A 22,471-nucleotide genomic window follows, 5' to 3' on the forward strand; every position below is an offset into this window, starting at 1 on the left:
GGTATTTTCCCCCATCAGCAAGCAACATTTTTGTCTTAATTTTTTTTTATGTTTATTTATTTTTTGAGAGACAGAGAGTTGGAGCGTGAGTAGGGGAGGGGCAGAGAGAGAAGGAGACACAGAATCCGAAGCAAGCTCCAGGCTCTGAGCTGTCAGCAGAGAGCCCGATGCAGGGCTCAAACTCACAAACTGTGAGATCATGACCTGAGCCTAAGTCGGACGCCTAACTGACTGAGCCACCCAGGTGCCCCATCATATTTGTCTTTAAAAGATCTTTTTAGGGGTGCCTGGGTGGCTCAGTCAGTTAAGCATCTGACTTTTAATTTTGGCCCAGGTCATGATCTCACACTCCTGAGAGTAAGCCCCACATGGGGCTCAGTGCTGAGCATAGAGACTATTTACCCTTTTTTCTCTCTGCCCCAGCCCTGGTCACATGAATGCATGTGTGCTCTCACTCTCTCTCTCATAAAAAATTATAAAAAATTTTTAAATAAGATATATTTATGTTAAAATAGTATCTATTGTTTTTCCAATTATGAAAGTAATTTATAGAAACTTTAGAAAAGTAAGCAGTGTACAGAGAATAAAATACAAGTAAACCATAACATTTGACCCATTATAAACCATTTTATATATATATGTTCTTATTTTTCTCAATGTGTATATACTTTTTTTCTTCCAAAATTGGTATTGTACTGTATATATATTTTTGGATCATTTTCTGACTTAGCATTTTCTGTCATCATGTCTTATATTGAAAATAGATTTACTGGGAATCTGGTCAAGTTTACATTTTAAGACTCTTCATTTTAATAGACCTTTTCTGGGGCACCTGGTTGGCTCAGTCAGTTAAGCATCTGACTTCTACTCAGGTCATGATCTCACAGCCTGTGAGTTTGAGCCCAGCGTTGAGCTCTGTGCTGACAGCTCAGAGCCTGGAGCCTGCTTTGGATGCTGTGTCTCCCTCTCTCTCTGGCCCTCCCCCATTCACACTCTGTCTCTCAAAAATAAATAAACATTAAAAAAACATTTAATAGACCTTTTCAAAGTCCTATTTTTGTAATATAGATGTTAAAGAGTTTATCTTTAGAATGTATAAGCTTCACTCCTCATAGAATCTATAGGTATTGTTCCTGAAGCCAGATGGCTTGGGTTTGAAATCTTAGCTCCATTGCCTGTTAGCGAGGTACCTTGCAAGCTACCTAACTTTTCTGCGCCTCTGTTTCCCCAAATGCAAAATCCAGATGATAATAATCACTATCTTGTAAGGTTGTTGATGAGATTAAATTGGCTAACATATGAGAATTCCTTGGAATAGTAGCTAACTCACACTTAGTGTTTGGTGTTAGCTTTTAAATGTTTTTATAAAAAATAATTTTAACAAAATATTTTATTTTGTTAAGTATATTTATTTATTTTGAGAGAGAGGTGAGGAGGGGAAGAGGGAATCCCAAGCAGGCTCCTCATTGTCTGCCCAGAGCCTAATGTAGTACTTGAACTCCCAAATTGTGAGATCAGGACCTGATCTAACGAAACCAAGAGTCAGATGTTTAACTGGACTGAGTCACCCAGGTACCCCTGTAACATAATATTTTATAGTGTGAATATATCCTTCTTTGGGGCAGAGATTTATAAATTTATAATTTTTTTCCCTTTCTGCTAATATAAATAATAAGAGGAATACTTTTGTACACAAATCTTCGACTTTACCTTTGGAGCTGAAGCATCCTGCATTTCCCTTTTTCTTCAAAAAAATAAATTACTTCAGTAATAGATAACAAAATAATTAAGATTCTTCTTGTACAAAATAGAGGTAGCTAAAGACAACTCAAAAAACAAAGGTGGCGTATACCTGAATATATTAATACATTATTATCATGTTTATTTTTTTAAAACGTACACTTGGTACTGACTTTTGCTTTCATTTTAATGCAGGTATCTCTTGAGTATAGTAAACTTGTTATCCCAGGGCTTTTCATATCTTTTCAGCATTGCAGGTTTTTGATGGGCACAGAAGGATATAACTTAACAATTTAACATTAAATTAAGCTATAATACTTTTTTTAAACTTGTTTTATTTTTTTCAATTTACATCCAAATTAGTTAACATATAGTGCAACAATGATTTCAGGAGTAGATTCCTTAGTGCCCCTGACCCATTTAGCCCATCTCCCCTCCCATAATCCCTCCCGTAACCCTCAGTATGTTCTCCATATTTATGAATCTCTTCTGTTTTGTACAGAAGAGATTTTATATTATTTTTATATTATTTTATAAATAATTTTTAAAACCTCCCTGGTTTTATATTATTTTTGTTTCCCTTCCCTTATGTTCATCTGTTTTGTCTCTTAAAGTCCTCATATGAATGAAGTCATATGATTTTTGTCTTTCTCTGACTAATTTCACTTAGCATAATACCCTCCAGTTCCATCCACGTAGTTGCAAATGGCAAGATTTAATTTTTTTTGATTGCTGAGTCATACTCCATTGTGTGTGTGTGTGTGTGTGTGTGTGTGTGTGTGTGTATACACACATATATATATACATATATACATACCACCATATATATATACATATATACATACCACATCTTCTTTATTCATTCATCCATCGATGGGCATTGGGCTCTTTCCATACTTGGGCTATTGTTGATAGTGCCACTATAAACATGGGGGTGCGTGTGTTCCTTCGAAACAGCACACCTGTATCCCTTGGATAAATGCCCAGGGTAGTTCTATTTTTAGGTTTTTGAGGAACCTCCATACTGTTTTCCAGAGTGGCTGCACCAGCTTGCATTCCCACCAACAGTGCAAAAGAGCTCCTCTTTCTCCGCTTCCTCGCCAACATCTGTTGTGGCCTGAGTTGTTAATGTTAGCCATTCTGACTGGTGTGAGGTGGTATCTCAGTGTGGATTTGATTTGTATTTCCCTGGTGATGAGTGATGTTGAGAATTTTTTCATGTGTCACTTGGCCATCTGCATGTCTTCTTTGGAGAAGTGTCTCTTCATGTCTTTTGCCCATTTTTTCACTGTATGGTTTGTTTTTTGGGTATTGAGTTTGGTAAGTTCTTTATAGACTTTGGATACTAACCCTTTATCTGATATGTCGTTTGCAAATATCTTCTCCCATTCTGTCGGTTGCCTTTTAGTTTTGCTGATTGTTTCCTTTGCTGTGCAGAAGCTTTTTATCTTGATGAGGTCTCAGTAATTCATTTTTACTTTTGTTTCCCTTGCCTCTGGAGACGTGTTGAGTTAAAAGAAGTTGCTGTGGCCAAGATAAGAGGTTTTTGTCTGCTTTCTCCTCTAGGGTTTTGATGGCTTCCTGTCTTACATTGAGGTCTTTCATCCATTTTGAGTTTATTTTTGTGTATGGTATAAGAAAGTGGTCCAGATTCATTCTTCTGTATGTCGCTTTCCAGTTTTCCCAGCACCACTTGCTGAAGACACTGTCTTTATTCCATTAGATATTCTTTTCCTGCTTTGTCAAAGATTAGTTGGCCATATGTTTGTGGGTCCATTTCTGGGTTCCCTATTCTGTTCCATTGATCTGAGTGTCTGTTTTTGTACCTGAACCATACTGTCTTGATGATTACAGCTTTGTAATACATCTTGAAGTCCAGGATTGTGATGCCTCCTGCTTTGGTTTTCTTTTTCAAGATCCCTTTGGCTATTCGGGGTCTTTTCTGGTTCCATACAAATTTTAGGATTATTTGTTCTAGCTCTGTGAAGAATGCTGGTGTTATTTTGATAGGGATTGCATTGAATATGTAGATTGCTTTGGGTAGTATCTACATTTTAACAATATTTGTTCTTCCCATCGAGGAGCATGTAATCTTTTTCCACTTTTTTGTGTCTTCTTCAATTTCTTTCATCAGGTTTCTATAGTTTTCAGTGTATAGATTTTTCACCTCTTTGGTTAGATTTATTCCTAGGTATTTTATGGTTTTTTTTGTGCAAGTGTAAATGGGACCGAGTCCTTGATTTCTCTTTCTGTCACTTCATTGTTGGTGTATAGGAATGCAACTGATTTCTGTGTGTTCATTTTATATCCTGCAACTTAGCTGAATTCATGAATCAATTCTAGTGGTTTTTTGGTGGAATCTTTTGAGTTTTCCATATAGAGTATCATGTCATCTGCGAAGAGTAAAAGTGTGACCTCCTCCTGGCCAATTTGGATGCCTTTTCCTTGTGTTGTCTTATTGCAGAGGCTAAGACGTCCAATACTATGTTGAATAACAGTGGCAAGAGTGTACATTCCTGTCTTGTTCCTGACCTTAGGGGGAAAGCTGTCAAGATCATCCCCAATCATCCCCATTGGGGATGATATTAGTGTGGGGCCATTCATATATGGCTTTTATGATCTCGAGGTATGCTCCTTCTATCCCTACCTTCTTGAGGGTTTCTATCAAGAAAGGATGCTGTATTTTGTCAAATGCTTTCTCTGCATCTGTTGAGAGGATCATATGGTTCTTGTCCTTTTTTTTATGGATGTGATAAATCACATTAATTATTTTGTCATTTTGAAGGGAGAAAAGGAATTAATGAGGTAGAAAAATTAAAATAAAAAAAATTAAAATTAAAAAAGTATTAAAATTAAAAAATTAAACACACACACACACACACACAAATCTAATAAATGATGCTAGATCCTAGGTGTGTTTTGGTCTGGGTGTTGAAAGTGGTTTGACATATTAGAGGAGAAAAAAGCCGGGAGCGGGGCGGGGGAGAAAAAAGGAAATTGAGAATTTGAAAAAATGAATACACTGAAGTAGACTAAAATGAGATGATGGGAGTAAAATAGAATTTGAAAAATATACACAAAAGTAAAGAATACAGTAGAAAAAATTAAAGAAAAATATTTTTAATAAAAATTAAAAATAAAAATGAATTTTTTAGTTTTTTGTATGCAAGAAAAAGAAACATAAAAGAAAAAAGGAAAAAAAGAATAAAAAGGAAATCGTTTGAAAATTTGAAAAAGTGAATACACTGTAGTAGACTAAAATAAAATGATGGAAGTTAAATAGAATTTGAAAAAAATTACATAAAAGCAAAAAATATAGTAAAAAAAGTAAAGAAAAATATTTTTAATAGAAATTGAAAGTAAAAATGAAGTTTTTCTCTTTCTGCATTCACGAAAAAGAAAAGAAATGAAAAAGAGAGAAAAGAAAAAGAAAAAAAAAGGAAGTTGTTTAAAAATAGACTAAAGTAGTTATTTAAAACTACTTTAGTAGTTTTAGTTTAGTAGTTAAAAAACTACTAAAGTAGTTGTTTAAAAAGTAGACTAAAATAAAATGATGGAAGTAAGATAGAATTTGAAAAAAATTACACAAAGGTACAAAATGTAGTAAAAAAATAATGAAAAATATTTTTAATAAAAATTGCAAATAAAAATGAATTTTTTTCTCTTTCTGTATTCAAGAAAAAGAAAAGTAGTGTAAAAGAGAGAGAGAAAAAAAGAAAATTGAATAGATGGACCTACTAACAGATTGAAATAGGACTGAAATCACTTAGTTTTCCCCTAGACGTCAGACCATGCAGCACTTTATAGTCCATAAACCAAGCAGGCGGTGAGACTTGTGTTCTTGAAGAGCGAGGTTGCCTAGTTGGGTGGGGCTCAGAGCAATGGCTCCATTCTCTACTAGATGGCACTGCTAGCCCCCTGGGGTGGATTGTTGCGGCGCTCGTAGGTGCTTATGCACGGGAGCGGTGAAAATGGTGTCACCCAGCCAGCCTGTCTCCAGCATTGGAAGGAACTCTGTATTCCCCGATCATCAATCTTGCACCCGTCCTGTCTTCAGCCTTCATCCACTCCCCGCTTCTTCACTGTCTGTGACCAAGCCCCCAGGCAGTACCTCTCTCCCGAGTTTTCTCTCAGATGTGGCTATTTTCCCTGGCCCCTTACTTCTGAAGGACTGTGGCTCTGACCCGTTACACCTCTCTGTGGGAGGGTCTCACTGAGCAATGGCCAAACAATGGCTGAATGTCAGCCGCACCCAGGAATGCCTGCTGGACCCTGCTGCTGCTGGAACCCCGAGACTGCGGCCAGGCACCAGCCCACCCCAGAAAAAGTCCACGAGACAGTGCAGCAGCAGCGTTTCAGAGATTATGGAAAATCACAACACACATCTGGCACCAGGCTTTACCCTTAAGGACCTTGTTCCAGCACCAGCAAATGTGGCCGCCTTCCGGGGTCTGCTGGGACCAGGTGGCTTCAACAGTCTCCACCAAATGTCCTTCCAGCAGTGGAACTGCTTTTCCCTGTGTGGCCCGAGAACCTCCCGGACCCCACTCTGCTCCTGGGGATTCACCCTTCCCACTGGAGCACCACCAGCTATTGAGCTGCGGAGTTGCAGACTTTGCGCCCCGCCTTGTTTACAGTCTTAATGGAATTTAAACCCTCTCCTTTCTCCCTTTTTAGTTCAGTCCCTGCGGCTGTTTCCAATTTTCCACTTTCTCTCCAGCTGCTTTTGGGGAGGGGTGCTTTTCCCGTATTCTCCGCCTGCCTCCCCCCAGTCTTAGTCTTTTCTCCTCCTGCAAAAGTGGCTCCCTGCCCGCCTCCGGCTTCTCTCTCCCCAAGTTCACCTCTCCAGGCCATGTACCTGCTGAATTCTGTGGTTCAGGTTGTGCAGATTGTTGTGTTAATCCTCCAATCAGTTTACTAGGTGTGTAGGATGGTTTAGTGTTGATCTGGCTGTACTTCATGGACACGAGACACACAAAAAACTTCCATGCTGTTCCACTGTCTTGGCTCCCTGCCAATGCTATAATACTTTCATTAAAAACTTTATATCTAACTGTGCTGTCACAGCTCAGAGTTTTCGAGTACACTCCGCTTCTTCCTTCTGTTGTCTGCGTTATGTTCTTAAATGACACCCTGGTTACTCGGTAGACGTTTCCTTTCCCTTCAGCTGTAATTAGCTCGGGTGTTATTGGACCCTATTCCTTTCTCTTCCCAGGCTCTACCCTTCCTTCCTCATCATGGGATGAGCTCACTTCCTGTCATCAAGGAAGGCAGAAGGTGCCTGTGGAGGTAGTGTTAGGTGCTGGAAAAGAAAAAGGTACAGGGAAAAGGCAAAGAGACCCACATACTCTTATCCCCCAATACCACAGCTAGCAAGCCTCACATTTTGACCGGTGCTGTGCTCTCGTCCCGCACAGCGGTGGTGGTCTACTTTGAGAAAAGAGAAATAAAGGAAAGGAAGGGAATAAAGAAATGGAAGGAGAGAATTGGGCTATGTGTACTATGGCTCCTCCATGCGTCATCATTCTTCCTTCTCTGTCCATATATCCACCACTGTGCATGGACTAAAATGAAAGTATTGGAGAATAGAGAAGAGATGTACACGGAGATCACTCGGGCAGCTTGAGGATATACTGACACCTGGATTCCACTCTCAGAGATGATGGTTTAATCAGTATGGAATGCTACCTGACCACCAGGATTCTTCTAAGTGATTTTAATGGCAGCCAAGGGTGAGAACCACCTAATTCTATAAAAAAGATAAATCAGTTTCATTAGGCTGTTCTTCCTGATTCTTCTTGAGCACCTACGCAATCTCTTCTTCCAAGAACTCCTGGCCCTTATTGTTGACTTTTCACCTGCATATTAGCTTTGGCCCCTCTTCCCAGAGTTCACCCGTGGTGGTTTGGTATTGCAGCTTTTTTTCCACCCCTGGCCCAACAAGTAGCTGGGTGAAGAAGTAAGGGGAGCTGAACAAAAGAACTGGGTTTGGGAACAGAAAAATATTCAACCCAAATTTTGAAACCTAAACCCCCCCCCCAAAAAAAACCCACCCCCCCCAAAAAAAAATCTTGCTTTTTTTTTCACTTAAGGAAAACAAAAATTTGGCAATAACTTTAAAATCTGTAATTTTGGTACCTCCTGGGCTAAACATGCTGTGGATCATGTCATCTCTGAAAGATAAATGGGTCATGGGCAAGGACTAAAGGCATTTTCTGTAGGCCAAAACCAAGGAACTGTGCAGTGATTCAAGTGACGTCTGAAAACATCTCGGCTTTTAATTCCATATGCATTGCTTAGGGTGAGATGGAAATACCGTCTGCAGGCTCCAAACAGTTGTTTGCTTTGGGCAGCAACCGTCAGCAGATTTCAAATTCAATTCATGATTCGCAGAATTAATAGTTTATCTATACCACCTTGTGAACATAAATGGCCTAATCAGTCTTTCTTACTTTAAAAGATATCTTCTGGAGAAATAAGCTGCTAAGAAATAAACCATTTATCAATCTAATGTGTAAAGGATCGCTAAGTATAGAAAAAAAAAGTTTAACCTTGGGAAATGTGCATTCAAGCCAACAATTTCTATAAACTGCCTTATTGCTTCAAATCTCCCTATATCAACCAATTACATAGATGCTGCTTTCCAGGGAACTTTCCTTTTTGCATCTGAATCACACCCCTGATTCGGAAAAGTCTCCTGGAATTTATTCTCTTCAGGTGACTTAATTTAATCGTATTAAATTGGAGGACTTTGTTGCAAGGTATTGATTATTTTTAACAAACACTCATGATTGTAAACTGATGACTTTTCATTAAAATTGTCTTCATGGAATGGCCTAGTTGATTAGATTAGATACATTGGAGAAATATAAAGTGGTGATGTCCAATTGACCTGAATAATGCATTTTAAAAGACATTGTTATATCCTTGGTTTTCTTGATTTATTGGTTAGGGGTATTTCCCTAGAACCCTTATGTTTCCACTTATTTAAGATCTAATTTATAAGAGTTTCCAATTCACAGTGGGAGGAATACAATAAAAATAACCTTTGGATTCAAATAGTGAGCAATTTTTGCAGTATGTATTATAATATTTTTGATAACTGATACATTATTTTCTGAACCTATTTTTTTAGATTTATAGTGAGCATTATGTTTTGTTATAGGGCCTTGTAAGATGTCAAAAGATAGTTTAAATTTGTTTTTATTAATTACCATAAAGAGAAAGTTAAAAAAGAAATTTTCTTTTATGAAAAATTTTCTTTTATGACAATTTATGAAATTTTCTTTATAATTTTATTGGTATTATATTTTTTCTTTTCCTTTTTCATTTTACACTGTCTACTTTATATGCCAAGTTTACTGTGGGATTTTCTCCTCATAAAAATCTCCAGGGACTCATTAGACCACAATGTTAGAAAATTTTAGGGGTGTCCACTCTAAAATCACTAAAGTCACCTAAATCCTCTAAATCATTAAAGTGATTTAAGAGTTTACTTTTGGATTTAAGTTACCTTGCAAGGGAGTATAAAGAGATGAATGGGCTACAGAGTTGTCAAAGCAAACTTTAACATATAAGATAAAAATAATGGAGAAAAGGAATTTTTATTCTACTACTTAGAGATAACAGACTAATAATTAAGTTGTCTTCCTACCTACAAGAAATGAAAGGCATAATACATTTTGTTGAGTTAATTTATCTTCAAACATTTCACTTATGATTTTGACCCTTTATACCAGGGATTGGCAAAGTTTTTCTGTAAAGGCATGGATATTAAATATTTAGGGTATTTCGAACAACATAAATTCCTTGTTGCATATTCCTCTTCGTTGACATTGGTATTTTATTTGATTTTAGTCAAACATATAAATGTATAGGTGAATGTGTTCACAGATATGTATACTTGTGCTAATGTACATATATCTTAAAACACTATATACGATATATGTGAGCAAATATCATAAAATGCGGCATATCTGTAGTCGAATAATTTCAGCCTCCTTTTGTGTGCCACTGTTCTGTGTACTGTAGCTATAATCCCAGAATCTGTGACTGATTTTTTTCTAGTGGAAGCCACCCCTTTAAGAAAGCTACACCAAATCAAGGGATATAAGTATGCTCTCCAGTCTGTTATCTACATTAGTACTAATTAGTATTAGTGGAGAAAGTAATCACACCTGAAAATTATTTGTAATAAATAATTTAGATTTGACTTTAGAGTGCATTTTGCATATTTATATATGGTTTTACGTCCTCAGAGTTTATTATACTTCTCATTAATTTTCAAATCAGAGTGTGAAAATTTGACTTAGGATAAACTACAAAGCCACTCCACTGGCCTGCTCTTAGAATTCATCCTTTCTCTTAATGGCTGGGAGCTCTGGGTTGCATGCTAGTTCAGTGGTCTAGGGCAACTGGTTTCTGCTTATTTCTGAGCCCCCGCTTTCTCATCTGCAAACTCGATATACTAACATTGAGTGTGTAAAGCCCGTCATAACCATGCTTGGCGTTGTGTTTGATGTCCATTATACATCAGGCAACTGTTTAGGTCCTATCTCTAGCTATGCTTGAAATTACCATCATCCGTTGTTTCAAATTCATTTGTCCTCTTCATTTAAGTTTGGTATCTTGACTTTCCTCCAAAACTGTAACAGAGACAAATGGGAATAATGAAGATATTGTGTTACTGCATTGATTGCATTTTAAATCAGTTTGTGTTGGGGGTGGGGAGCTCTAAAGTGACAGAAATTCGGTTAAATAATCCCTCAAACAGGAAAGATATAGATTACTATTACTAGAATCACTTTGAAATTATATAGGCTATTAATTCATGAAATGAATGGACTGAGTAACTCATAATGCTTATTAAAATGTAATAAATTCAGTCTATAGAAACATACATATATATACACAGCAAGAGAAAGTATGAATTAAGAGATAAAGAAGTCATAAATCATAAAAGAATTTTTGCTCACAGCAACATTGTCTCATAATGGAGATTATTATTTCTCTCTTTTTGAATAAATTATTATTTTGAAAATAATTTTATATAATTTTTCAACCTCATAATTTCAAAAAATATATACTGAGGGTTTCTGTTTCTTACAGAAAAACACAACTGATGTTTAGGAAAAAAAAGCAAAGGCAATGTAATAGGCTATCTGTTACAGATTCAAAAGTGGCTTGGGGGTTAATTCAAACATAACATTCAGGGCATTGCTTGGACGAGGTAAGCACTTCACTTTGCAGTTAAGTTCACTGGGCATTGCCAGTGAACGTGAATGCAGTCGGCTTGGTGAGATCACAGCCATGACGTCAGGGTCCAGCAGGGCCAGGCAGCAGGAGAGGCAGGAATGAAGCCAAGCAAAGAATAGCTCCGGACAAACAGAGCTGTCCAGAGAGGAAGTGAGGGTCTGGTAGGGCAGTCTTGTTGGACAGGGGCCACGAGGCCTTCTGTCTACAGATGCACAGGAACTTGGAGCATGAGAGAATATGAATGTGTATGTATGCGTTATTGTACAAGAGTCTGGAGGATGTCAGGAGGCCGTATTCATCACGTCCTGCTCTACAATGAGCTGTAGCATCTTCCTTCCTCTAAGGTGGGTCCGTGAAGTTATCACTAAGAGGAGCCCAGACCAGATAGAGTCAAGGTGCATTTCACTGGATGTTCATGTTCATCTGTCTATCTACTTACTCACTATTCACCAACTATTAAGGCCCTGACATATGACAGGCACCGCACCATACATGGAAGTGGTACTATTGGCCACCAACAATCTTCTCCGTGAATATAATGTGTATTTCAGCCCTTTCACCAAAGGTACGGCTCCTCGAGTTTATCTTGAAAGTAAATTGTGGGGTTTTCTTTCTATAAATATGCTAGTCTTTTCTTTTTTTTTTTCTTTTTTCTTTTTTAATGTTTATTAATTTTTGAGAGAGACAGAGACAGAGTGTGAGCAGGGGAGGGGCAGAGAGAAAGGGAGACAGAATCCGGAACAGGCTCCAGGCTCTGAGCTGTCAGCACAGAGCTCGATGCAGGCTCAAACTCACAAACCATGAGATCATGACCTGAGCTGTAGTCAGATGCTCAACCGACTGAGCCACCCAGGCGCCCCTTTTTAAATTTTTTTTAATGTTTATGTTGAGAGAGAGAGAGAGAGAGAGAGAGAGAGAGAGAGAGAGAGAACGAGTGGGAGAGGGGCCGAGAGAGAGGAGAGAGAAAGTCCCAGGCAGGCTCCACTCTGTCAGCACAGTGCCTGATGTGGGGCTCAAACTCACGAAACCATGAGATCATGACCTGAGCCGAGATCAAGAGTCAGTCGCTTAACCAACTGAGCCACCCGGGTGCCCCAATGTGCTGATCTTTTTTCTCCATGTTTTGGTATCTTATTTTTAGGCTTCTGAAATTTATCAGTAGAAAGTTAACTCTCAGCGCGTGGATTAAGAGTGGTTCTGTCTCCCCAAGGGACTTTTGATGATGTCTGGAGACACTTTTGGTTGTCAGTACTGGGGGTAGGATGTGCTTTTGGCATCTAGTACACGGGGCCAGGGATGCTACTTGATATCCTCGAGTGCAGGGGACAGACCCACAACAACGAAGATTGCCCAGCTCACAGTGTCAACGATACTAAGGCCGAGATCCCTGATACAGAGGACTAGCATCTAACTGTCCCTTCCACTTAAAGCTACACCTTGCCAAGGATGACACTTCATGTGCCAAGCACTCCCTGAGCAACAGCAGTGTTTATCTCTTCTCACAGAGTCTCACCCCCTGGAGAATGGGAAGAGATAGGCCATTTAGGGATCATGTATTCTTGCCCTCAAAGTCTAACACAGAAGAGCGTAAAGGGTGCTGGCTTCTTCCTCCATGAATGCTCCTCATTAACTCACTGTTTTCCTAGTGGTCAGATCCGGCTATTATGTAAGCAAGGAGACTTCTGAAAGGAGAAATCATCTCACAAACTGTACCTGAACGCTGACAGATTATGCAGAATGAGGAAGGACAGCCATATTGACTTATCCTTGAAAAAAGCATGGGGGATGGGGTGCAGGGTGGTAACACTATTGTGTCTGTGAATCATAACCCTTACTGTACATGCACTTTCCAAACCATTTTACCCTCCATGACAGCTCCTCTGGGTCTTTCCTTAACCAGACCTTGGACTCTGGGCTGACTGAACTCATTTAACATGCTTTTGTGGAGGGAAGGGTAGAAAGAAAGAGATTAGGAGACAAATACACTTAACATGAATATGGGGGTTTAAAGAAGCAAATTTAGGATACCTGCTTCCCCTGCCAGGACAGGTGCTATCTGTGACCATGTACAGATATGGTCTCCACTGACCAGGACCAAAGCCTTTCACATTCACTGGGTTATGTGATCACAGGAACTTATATCACCATCTTGAAGCACTCATTTTATTTTTTATTTCTTTTAAATTTTTTAACGTTTATTTATTTTTGAGAGAGAAAGGGAGAGAGAGAGAGAGAGAGAGAATCCGAAGCAGGCTCCAGGCTCCGAGCTGTCAGCACAGAGCCTGATATGGGGCTCGAACCCACAGACCGTGAGATCATGACCTGAGCCAAAGTCAGACACTTAACTGACTGGGCCACCCAGGCACCCCTTGAAGCACTCATTTTAAACAAGCTTTCAATGAGAAGTATGTGGGAAAGCATGAGAGCAGGAAAATGCTGCAATTTCTAGGTAAATGCTATACAGCACCTAATCCAGTCCCCATGTCCATTTCGCTTATAGAAGCATTAATGAGATATTTCCAGCTTGATTGGGCAAAGCTTTTGCAGTGTCATTGGCCTGCAGATTCCTAGAGAGCCTCTTGTCTGCCTTTTCTTCTTGGTGGTCCCTCCCTTCAGCCCTGTGTGCACCTTACGTTTTGATCCATTCATTTGGAGTCTTCATTTGAAGTCTTTCTCAGATATCCTTAGGGCAACTTTGGCTCTTCAGAGTTGATTTTTGCCCCTTCAGAGGCCTCTCCAAGTGATCAGGCAGCGTGCAGACTTTCTTTTTGCCTTTGGAACAGTGGTGGTTTTTATCTACAATATTGTTTCCCCCCCCCCCCCCGCCCCCTTGAAGCAATCTGCCCTGCAGCAAACAGATGTCTGTACCCAGATCTCCCTTCTAGATGAATAAGATCCTTCCAGAGGCTAATGCTGGTTGGAAAAAGTGCTTTCGTGCATCTATGAAGCATAACTGAGCCCTAAGCAACAACTTTTGATGTGTATTTTGTGAATGGGGAAGAGAAAAAAATGAAAAACATTTATTTTTCTGCCAAACTGTTTCTTGAGATGAAAATTTTTGTTGACGGAAGGCCTTACCCAACCTGAGGTTTGCCCTCGCCGATAAAACAAAGGTTGGATGGACATTGCTTTGCCTTACATTGTTCTTCAATTCCGTTCTCTGCGCTGTTTGGGCATAATACTCCATCAGCAAAGTGGGGCTGATAACTGTCTTCCAAAACTCCATCCTGTTTGGTTTGCTGAGAAACAGTTTTCATCCAAGCATAAAATACTTTGTTCAAAGAGTCAACCTTCAAAAGGTGGAAGTCTAAGTCCACGGGCAGGCTAAAAATGAAATGAGTGTACTTATTTTGGGAGGACATTAGTTTTGCCTCAGTACCTCAGATGCCCATCTTTCATAAGATCTAAGATCAATGTACCTTAAGGTAGCAACATTTGTCATAATTGCCTGATACATTAGCATCTTTCAATACCAAATATTAACTTTGACTATGAGATCACTAAACCATGTAATGATTTTGAACAAGGAATAATAGCTTGACTTTTGAGGACCAGTGAAGCTAACAGCAAACTTTTGAGACAATGACATACTCTTAGACAGAATTTAAGCTTGGAACCTAATGAAATGTTTGTTGAGCCCTATTTATTGAAATATGAGGACTTGGTTTCATTATTCAATTATAAATACTAGTTTAGGCATATGGAAGCAAACCACATGACACAGAAAGGGAGCGGTCTGTTTTTAACTATTTAGCCTCAAAGCAGGCAGAAATCCAGCATCTTTCTATTCCCCGTATCAGGAGGGGAAGAGCCTAAGTAATGTCATTTTCAGTAAAAGCAAACAATAAAAATTTCATCTTCATAGAGAAGCATTTATACCTCAAGTCTTTGCAGAGCGATGAGAATCAGAAGATTTTTTTTCCTTTTTTTTAAACCTCTTTGAAAATCCAGACCACACTATTGATTACTAACTATTCACTGCTGAAGGCAGTACTCTGTATTCAATAAATTAAGCTTTAATTCCTGAGTCCAACAAAATAATTGACCTCAAAAAGAAGATAAATGAATAGGCTGTCCTGAGCTCATGATTAGAATCCACTTTCTAGTCTCATTATATTCGTATTTTTCAATTCAGTGATTTTTCCATTCTTTCTTAGTTTTGTTCACAATCTATAACACCTTCCTCCCTGCTGCTATATCACCAAGGCCAACCTCTTTCCATTCTTGGTTTTGAGAATGAAAGATTTTAATATGATATTTTTATAATTTAGTATTAGTATTGATAAATTAATACAGTTTCCATTTTAGGACAAGCTAGGTAACTAGTATTTCTGAAAACTTCTGAACTGTTCTTGATTTCATAAAATCCTAAATAACATAGATGTAGCATGCATAAATATTTTGATTAAGATAAGAAATATTTGGTGGCTTGTATAAGATCACACAGGATTTATAAACCATGACTTAGGAAATCCTTCAATTATTGCTGCCCCTGTAGCCACAGAATTTCTATATTTAAGAAAGTATATTCTTTCATAGTAAGAAGGTAAACATGTGACTAGAGTCCTCTTTAAGGTTTGATGCTTTGGTTTCATTTGAAATCAAATATAAAATATCATTATTGCAGACACTATTTAAAGATCACAGCAGTAGTTCAATGTTAACATTATTCAGAACTGAAGTAAATCAAGGTCTTCTGAGAAAGCAGAAATAAGGTACAGCTTCCAAGGAAACTGTGGAGAGATTCGTGGCTTTTTTCCTTCAGTGTCCCAGGAGAAAATCGCCCAGGGTTCCAGAAAAAAAGAAGTTATTTGTTTTTGTTTGCATTCCTACTTTGATTCCTTGAGGCATCCTGGACTTGATTTGCCCTTCTATTACCTGAGAAGGGTGCATAGTATCAGAGAATAAAGAGAACTGTGGGAGGTAAAACAGAATCCCTCTGATGTTGGGCACTTGGATTTATAAACTCAGAGGCATTATCTCTTCATAGTCTTTTTTGCCACCCCAAATCACATTCTGCAAATGGGATAACACTTGAGTTGACTTTACCCAGGCTCACTTGGTGCAAATGGATAGGTGCCCCGCATGCCTGAAGCGTGTCTTTTTTTTTTTTAATTTTTTTTTTTTAACGTTTATTTATTTTTGAGACAGAGAGAGACAGAGCATGAACGGGGGAGGGTCAGAGAGAGGGAGACACAGAATCTGAAACAGGCTCCAGGCTCTGAGCTGTCAGCACAGAGCCCGACACGGGGCTCGAACTCACGGACCGCGAGATCATGACCTGAGCCGAAGTCGGCCGCTTAACCGACGGAGCCACCCAGGCGCCCCGCCTGAAGCGTGTCTTGAGGGAGCCTAACATGAGGCCTGAAGAGGCTAACAGCACCCAGTGACGTTAATTTCTTATTTCTTGCATCCTATAACTGAGTGTACTGCAGGATAGCAGAGTTCATCTCTTGGTGTACTCTTTTTCATTGAGAACTTTTTAGGCAGAAATCCCAACAGCCCATATTTTATTCAAGTTCTATAAAATGATAGTTTATATTTATAATGGTAATGCAAAGTACTTCATAACTTTCTGATTCATTATGGCAAACTAAATTATGCTCATTATAGCTTTGGTATTAAGTGAATTTATTTGCATTATGAATCTCTGAACACTGATAATTGATTGCTATATATAGCAACTACAAAGAGTCCAAAATATTACATTAATGTAAATATCCCATTTATGAACTATTCCAAATAGCAGCAATTTAATTGAATTTAGTGTTAGGACAGATTTGTAAGTAGACTGGCGCAAAAGTTTTTAGCCGTATGCATTTGTTATTATGTTAATGACAATACTTTGCAACGTACTTTGATTTGAGTTTAAATTTAATTACAATTTTCTAAAATTTAACAATACATGAAAAAAGAATCTAGCTACTTTGGAGGAGTAATAAATGATACACTCCTAATGTTAATGGATGTGCTTTCAAATAGAAATCATGTGGTCTTCTGTTTTCTTTGACTCGTAGATCGTAGATGCAGGGCAAATCTTATTTAAAGTATTATCATCAATTCATTGATGCCTTAATCACAGGTTACGTTTTGTATGAAAGTTGTGTCTAAGTTAAGTAGATGCTGTGGGCATTCTAGGTCTTACTAATTATGAGTGTTTTCTTGGTTTATTTGCAGAATTTTTCCGAGAGCTCCTGGAGAATGCAGAAAAGTCACTAAATGATATGTTTGTACGGACCTACGGAATGCTTTACATGCAGAATTCGGAAGTGTTCCAGGACCTTTTCACAGAGCTGAAAAGATACTACACCGGGGGCAATGTAAATCTGGAGGAGATGCTCAATGACTTCTGGGCTCGGCTCCTGGAACGGATGTTTCAGCTGATAAACCCACAGTATCACTTCAGCGAGGACTACCTGGAATGTGTGAGCAAATACACAGACCAGCTGAAGCCTTTTGGAGATGTACCCCGGAAATTGAAAATTCAGGTCACCCGCGCCTTCATTGCTGCCCGGACGTTTGTCCAGGGGCTAACTGTGGGCAGAGAAGTGGCAAACCGAGTTTCCAAGGTAATTGAAAATCTGCTTTCTAATTGGTCTTTCTCTTCTGCTGTTTTTAAAACAACTGTTTAAACAACAACAACAACAAAAATTCAAGGTGAAGTTTCTCTGTTACAGTGGTCCTTGCTGTTAGAGTAATCGGATAAACGTCAAGGTTTAATTCTGTTTTACTTTTTTTTCTTGCTTTGTATGAGAGAAGACAAGATTTCAATCCATTCCATGTTTGAAACATAGTGTCAATATTTATCAGCGATATAGCATGAATGGTGCGGAAACAGGCGTCTTGTAACTATGACCACTTGGCACTTCTGAACAGAGTTTTAAGAATGATAAATAATCATGAAACAGTCCATCCGGAGGTTATAATCCTCTAGGAAGTCACAAGGTGATAGTCTTCATGAGGTTTTCAAGTAGAGACAAGCTGCTGTTCACACACCAGCTTCTGGCATTTCTTCTTCTGTATCACTTGCAAAAGTGGCCAAATTCCTCAGTAGTGGAGAAAGAACCCTTTGCTAACACCTGTAGAACTGGATTAGGGAGGAATAATGAATACAAAGTATAGATCCTGGCAGGGAATTCCTTTTGTTATCCATTAGCTTTGAAATTCAACGCCTCGTATTGCATCCGGCTTATGAGCAAGATAAATCACTAATACACATCGCGCCTTTCCTTGAGGATGTCTCTAAACCTTTAATGCAAGGGGTCTTTCTCCACTGCTTTCTTTAAACATTGACTGTTTCCTGTGTGTAGGATGTTTGCCTTTGTTTAAATTCTTCCTTGACATTCAACTGTTCTTAGGAGACGGGCTTGCCCATTTATGAGGTCAGCCCAACAAATAAACTGAAAGATGATTACTCTAAGACATAAAGTAAAAACAGCACATAACAGGAATCTGGTATTATGTCACCCAAAAAGGTCATATTTGTACAAAGATTAATGCCAAACACTACTTTCTTATTGCAGGGCTGTGGCAAAGACCCACATATTTCTCATAACTATTGGTGCTAACCTTCCATATTTCTCTTTTCTCCACCTTCATGTCCTCAATATTTACATCTTGGTATAAAGACTGTGTATACCCTTAAAAAAATGTGTCTCTGTGACACTATTTATAAATTTCATAGCCATCCATTTTTAAATTACCTATTCCTACTGAGTTTATTTGAGCATATGGAAAGAGTATTTTCAAGAGGCCTCTAAAAAGGATAATCACATGAGGCTTAATATAATATAAAGGCCATATAACTCTGATGTTAAAAATGATGTTTTTTTAAATTGAAAATCAGTAATATTCTGGATACCAAAGGAACTAGAGCCCCAAAAGTGGGTCGATAAGGAACTAGCCAGGTGGAATAGCAAAAGGAAATATGATCACCCGAGAAAGTCTGTAAAATATATAGAAGTACAAAAACTAATTATGTATCCCATATATTCTTAAGCAGAAAGTTTGTTTTTTTTTAAAAAAAGATAACTTTAGTCACAGAGACTTCAAATTGAAGTCTTTGCTTTTGCTGGAGAATGAAACACACAGCCGGCTTTTAAGAAACACAAGATAAGAAATTCAAAGCGTGGATTGATCTGTGCAACATTCTGGACTCTTTACTTTGATTCTGTCTGAGTGTGAGTAACGTTTAGATGCACATATTTTGGCCTGGGGATGTTCTGGTGCAATAAGAGAATATTTTCTAGCAAAGTATCTAGAAAGTATCAGGGGAGACTGCTGCTGATTCTCTCTGAGTTCTCAGAAGATGGCATTAACAACTGCCCCTAGATGGCACCTCCCTTTTACCATTCCCTGACTATCTCAGTGTGAGGTCTTTGTAGATCAAAATCGAATTTACTACTCTTCATGACGTGGAGGTTGACATCATGGAGCAACCACCAGTAGAATATGGCTTTTAATTTTTTTCTGGACATGATGAGGGATATACTGTGTAACACTGTGATCTTGTTTCTCCTGATCTTTCCATGATCAGCATTCATTTGCTGAGCAGCTGCTGTGGATTTGTGATGTAGTTTGTGGTCATGTAACCATGGAATGCTGACTGTTCTATGCAGATATTGGCTTGTCTGGCCTGAGTTTCATTAGCCCTAATCTATTCAAATCATAAGTCCCATGCTGACATCTGGGTGCCACCTTGTAGAAAGATAAACAGAGAGAAGGAGAAAGAGAGAGGGGTGTGGCTTAAAAGAAGCCGAACCTTTTTTTTTTTTCTAAAATAATTTATGACTCAGGGATTTAAGTGTATTACAAATGAACTTTCTCACCTAATGATTACCAGATGGTATGTAACTGACAAAACCAGAAATACATCTACTAGGACTGTTGGTATGTTGGTATTTTTCAGCACCCAAACTATTTTTTGTAATAAGAATAAAAATGACAAGGACTCAATATTTTAAGAGAAAAAGCAAGAATGGTGTTGGAGGTAAAAGCCCTTCATAAATCTGGGGCGTCCCTGTGGCCCGTTACTTGAGGGGTTTGAGTTGGCGAAATGATTGCAGAAGAGGTAAGGAATTCAATGCAATATTCCCAAATGGAGATCAACAAACTAGGTTATCTCCTGCATCCTGGTTTGTAGAATACATTTTTTTCCTTCTGTTTCTTCTCTTTCAGTGGCTTCTCAAATCTTGGAAGATATCATTAATAGCCTCTAATTAATTGTTTTGACTGTAAAATATATCCCTTTGGCAAAACACAGCCATTTGACACAAATGTTTTGACATGATATTATAGGGAATTTTTGTACCAGAAAAATGGAGGAATAATTTGGAGGCATCAACACAATAAGGGTTTAAACTTATCTTTGCCATCTTAGAGACAAAAGCCTTGTCTTCTTCTAGGCACTGAATGAAGCAAGTTAATTTTAAGTAACCATAACTGGAGATCTGGTTCTAAGAAGTGTTAAATGATCCTCGAGTGAATATCTGTGGTCAGTTAGCCAGGGTTCATTTACTATGTGAATGACTAATTTTGAGAGTGCTGAGTGTTGACAAAATACTGAGATTTGGTAACTTTCATACTTTATTGGTGGAAGTATAAATGGATGTGTTCACTTTGGATAACAATTTGAAAATACCTGTATCACTGAAAAAGTGTGTATCCCAACACTGCAGTTCTACCCCAGGAGTGGAACAGGCAGATATGTGCATGTGTGTGCAGGCAGATATGAAGAAGAATGTTCACAGCATTGGTTACAATAACATGAAAATTAGAAAAGTCACAAATGTCCCATCGGCATACATGGTGATCTTGTCACACCATGAAATCCAATGGAGCATGGAAAATAACTGAACGATAGCCACACTCATGGATGAATCACGGAAACCTCATTTTGAGAGAAAAACATTATCAAAGAATACATACAATTTATATAAAGTTCAAATAACATGAAACAAAGCAATACATTTTATTTTATTTCAGAATAAAAATATATGTGATAGAAGTCTGGAGAAAATTTTTAAAAATTGAAAACACAAACATTAGATGGTCATTTCCTTTAGGGGTTAGGCTTAGAGATATTATAAAGGCGGGTTATACAGGGATTTCTAAAGTTATTGGATAACATACTGTTTCTTAAGCTCTGGGCGATATGTGCGGTTGGAGGGGTGGATTTAAAACCATTTTAATGAAAGAGATTCAAATGGTGAAGACTTTGCCATTGTTCATCTCTGATTCTCTTCATCTGTGCAGATATGATCAAATCCCTGAGCTACCCCCAGTAGTTTATCAGACTTACTGCTGTTTGTAGATTTGTTAACTGTTCACTTTCCATGCTCCATATTGTGCTAAACTATACCAGGTAAGCTTGGAAGGCAAAGCTCTAAACTGAAGATAAAAACAAATTTTGATAATGTAGTAGCCTGGAAAGAAAGAGTCTAGACTATTTCTTAGCATTGTCCCTTTATTAAAACACCACTCTCATACCCTTATATATACCCATTTATGAGTGGAAACACGGAAGCCAGCTTGTCAGACACTGTGAAGCACACAGACAGAGGGCTCCATTAAAGAGGTGTTAATGTTGTCTGCCTAGACCAAGCTTCAACTATTTATCATGAAGGCAAATGTGGAAATGACTCTCCTGTCTTCACTGGTCCATCCTGATGGCTGTCATTCTGCTTTAATCAAAGTGACTTCTATGAGTAAAGACTGTAAATTATGTCAATAAAACTGCGTCAATTATGGAAGTCATTTCAATGATTCGTTCCAGACAGTTGGGTAGATAGTAGAGCTGGGATCCAGAGAACTTGCCCTATTGCCAAATACCGTCATGTATCCCTTGTCTGTCTGTATGTCCGTCCGTCCATCCATCCATCCATTCACCTACCTAAAATCCTTCTTTCTTGTGGGTCATGACTTTGAAAAGAAAGTTTGACTTATAGTCTTTAGTAAGACCAGAAAGTTTCATCAGTAGATACCTGTCAATGCTACACAGACTGTTTTTGCATGAAGAGCCTCTTAGCTGGTTCATATACCTGAGTAAACAGCTTTGCATTAACATTGCAATGCCAAGAAAGCAATAAACAGAGTCAATTTTCAATAAATGTGGTTGATAGACTATAAGGCTGAAAAGTTTATCATCAAATTTGATGAAATGAAGGCTATGAAATACATCCATTGAGAGCATTCTCTGATCACAATGGAAAACCATTCTGAAGAATTTACCATTGAGATAATTTATAAGAGAAATGGTATTCTATTTAGCTGTTTGCTTTGGGGAAAGAATTTAAGATATAAAGTAAGACCACCTTTGATAGCTATCACCTGACTCATTTGTATTGTTCCTTTTATGGTGATATTTTAATCGGAGTTAATTTTTATGGAGTCATCCAAAAATGAAACAGACCACAAAAAGGTCTTAGGTGAATGAAACCTTTTTATAATTCTTCTGTGGCTAGTGTATTCTCTTCTG

The 22,471-nt window shown here is 38.2% G+C and overlaps 1 protein-coding gene across 1 annotated transcript in view; it reads left to right on the forward strand.

Annotated features, from left to right (window-relative positions):
* GPC6 (glypican 6) overlaps window positions 1–22,471 on the forward strand; it is a 1,111,907-nt gene that overhangs the window by 547,470 nt on the left and 541,966 nt on the right. The window contains exon 3 of the mRNA XM_042928923.1: window positions 17,173–17,564. Within this exon, the coding sequence (XP_042784857.1) occupies window positions 17,173–17,564 (392 nt within the window). The remainder of the gene's footprint in view (window positions 1–17,172; window positions 17,565–22,471) is intronic.

This window comes from Panthera leo, chromosome A1 (genome assembly GCF_018350215.1).
Source record: "Panthera leo isolate Ple1 chromosome A1, P.leo_Ple1_pat1.1, whole genome shotgun sequence".
Lineage (NCBI taxonomy): Eukaryota > Metazoa > Chordata > Mammalia > Carnivora > Felidae > Panthera > Panthera leo.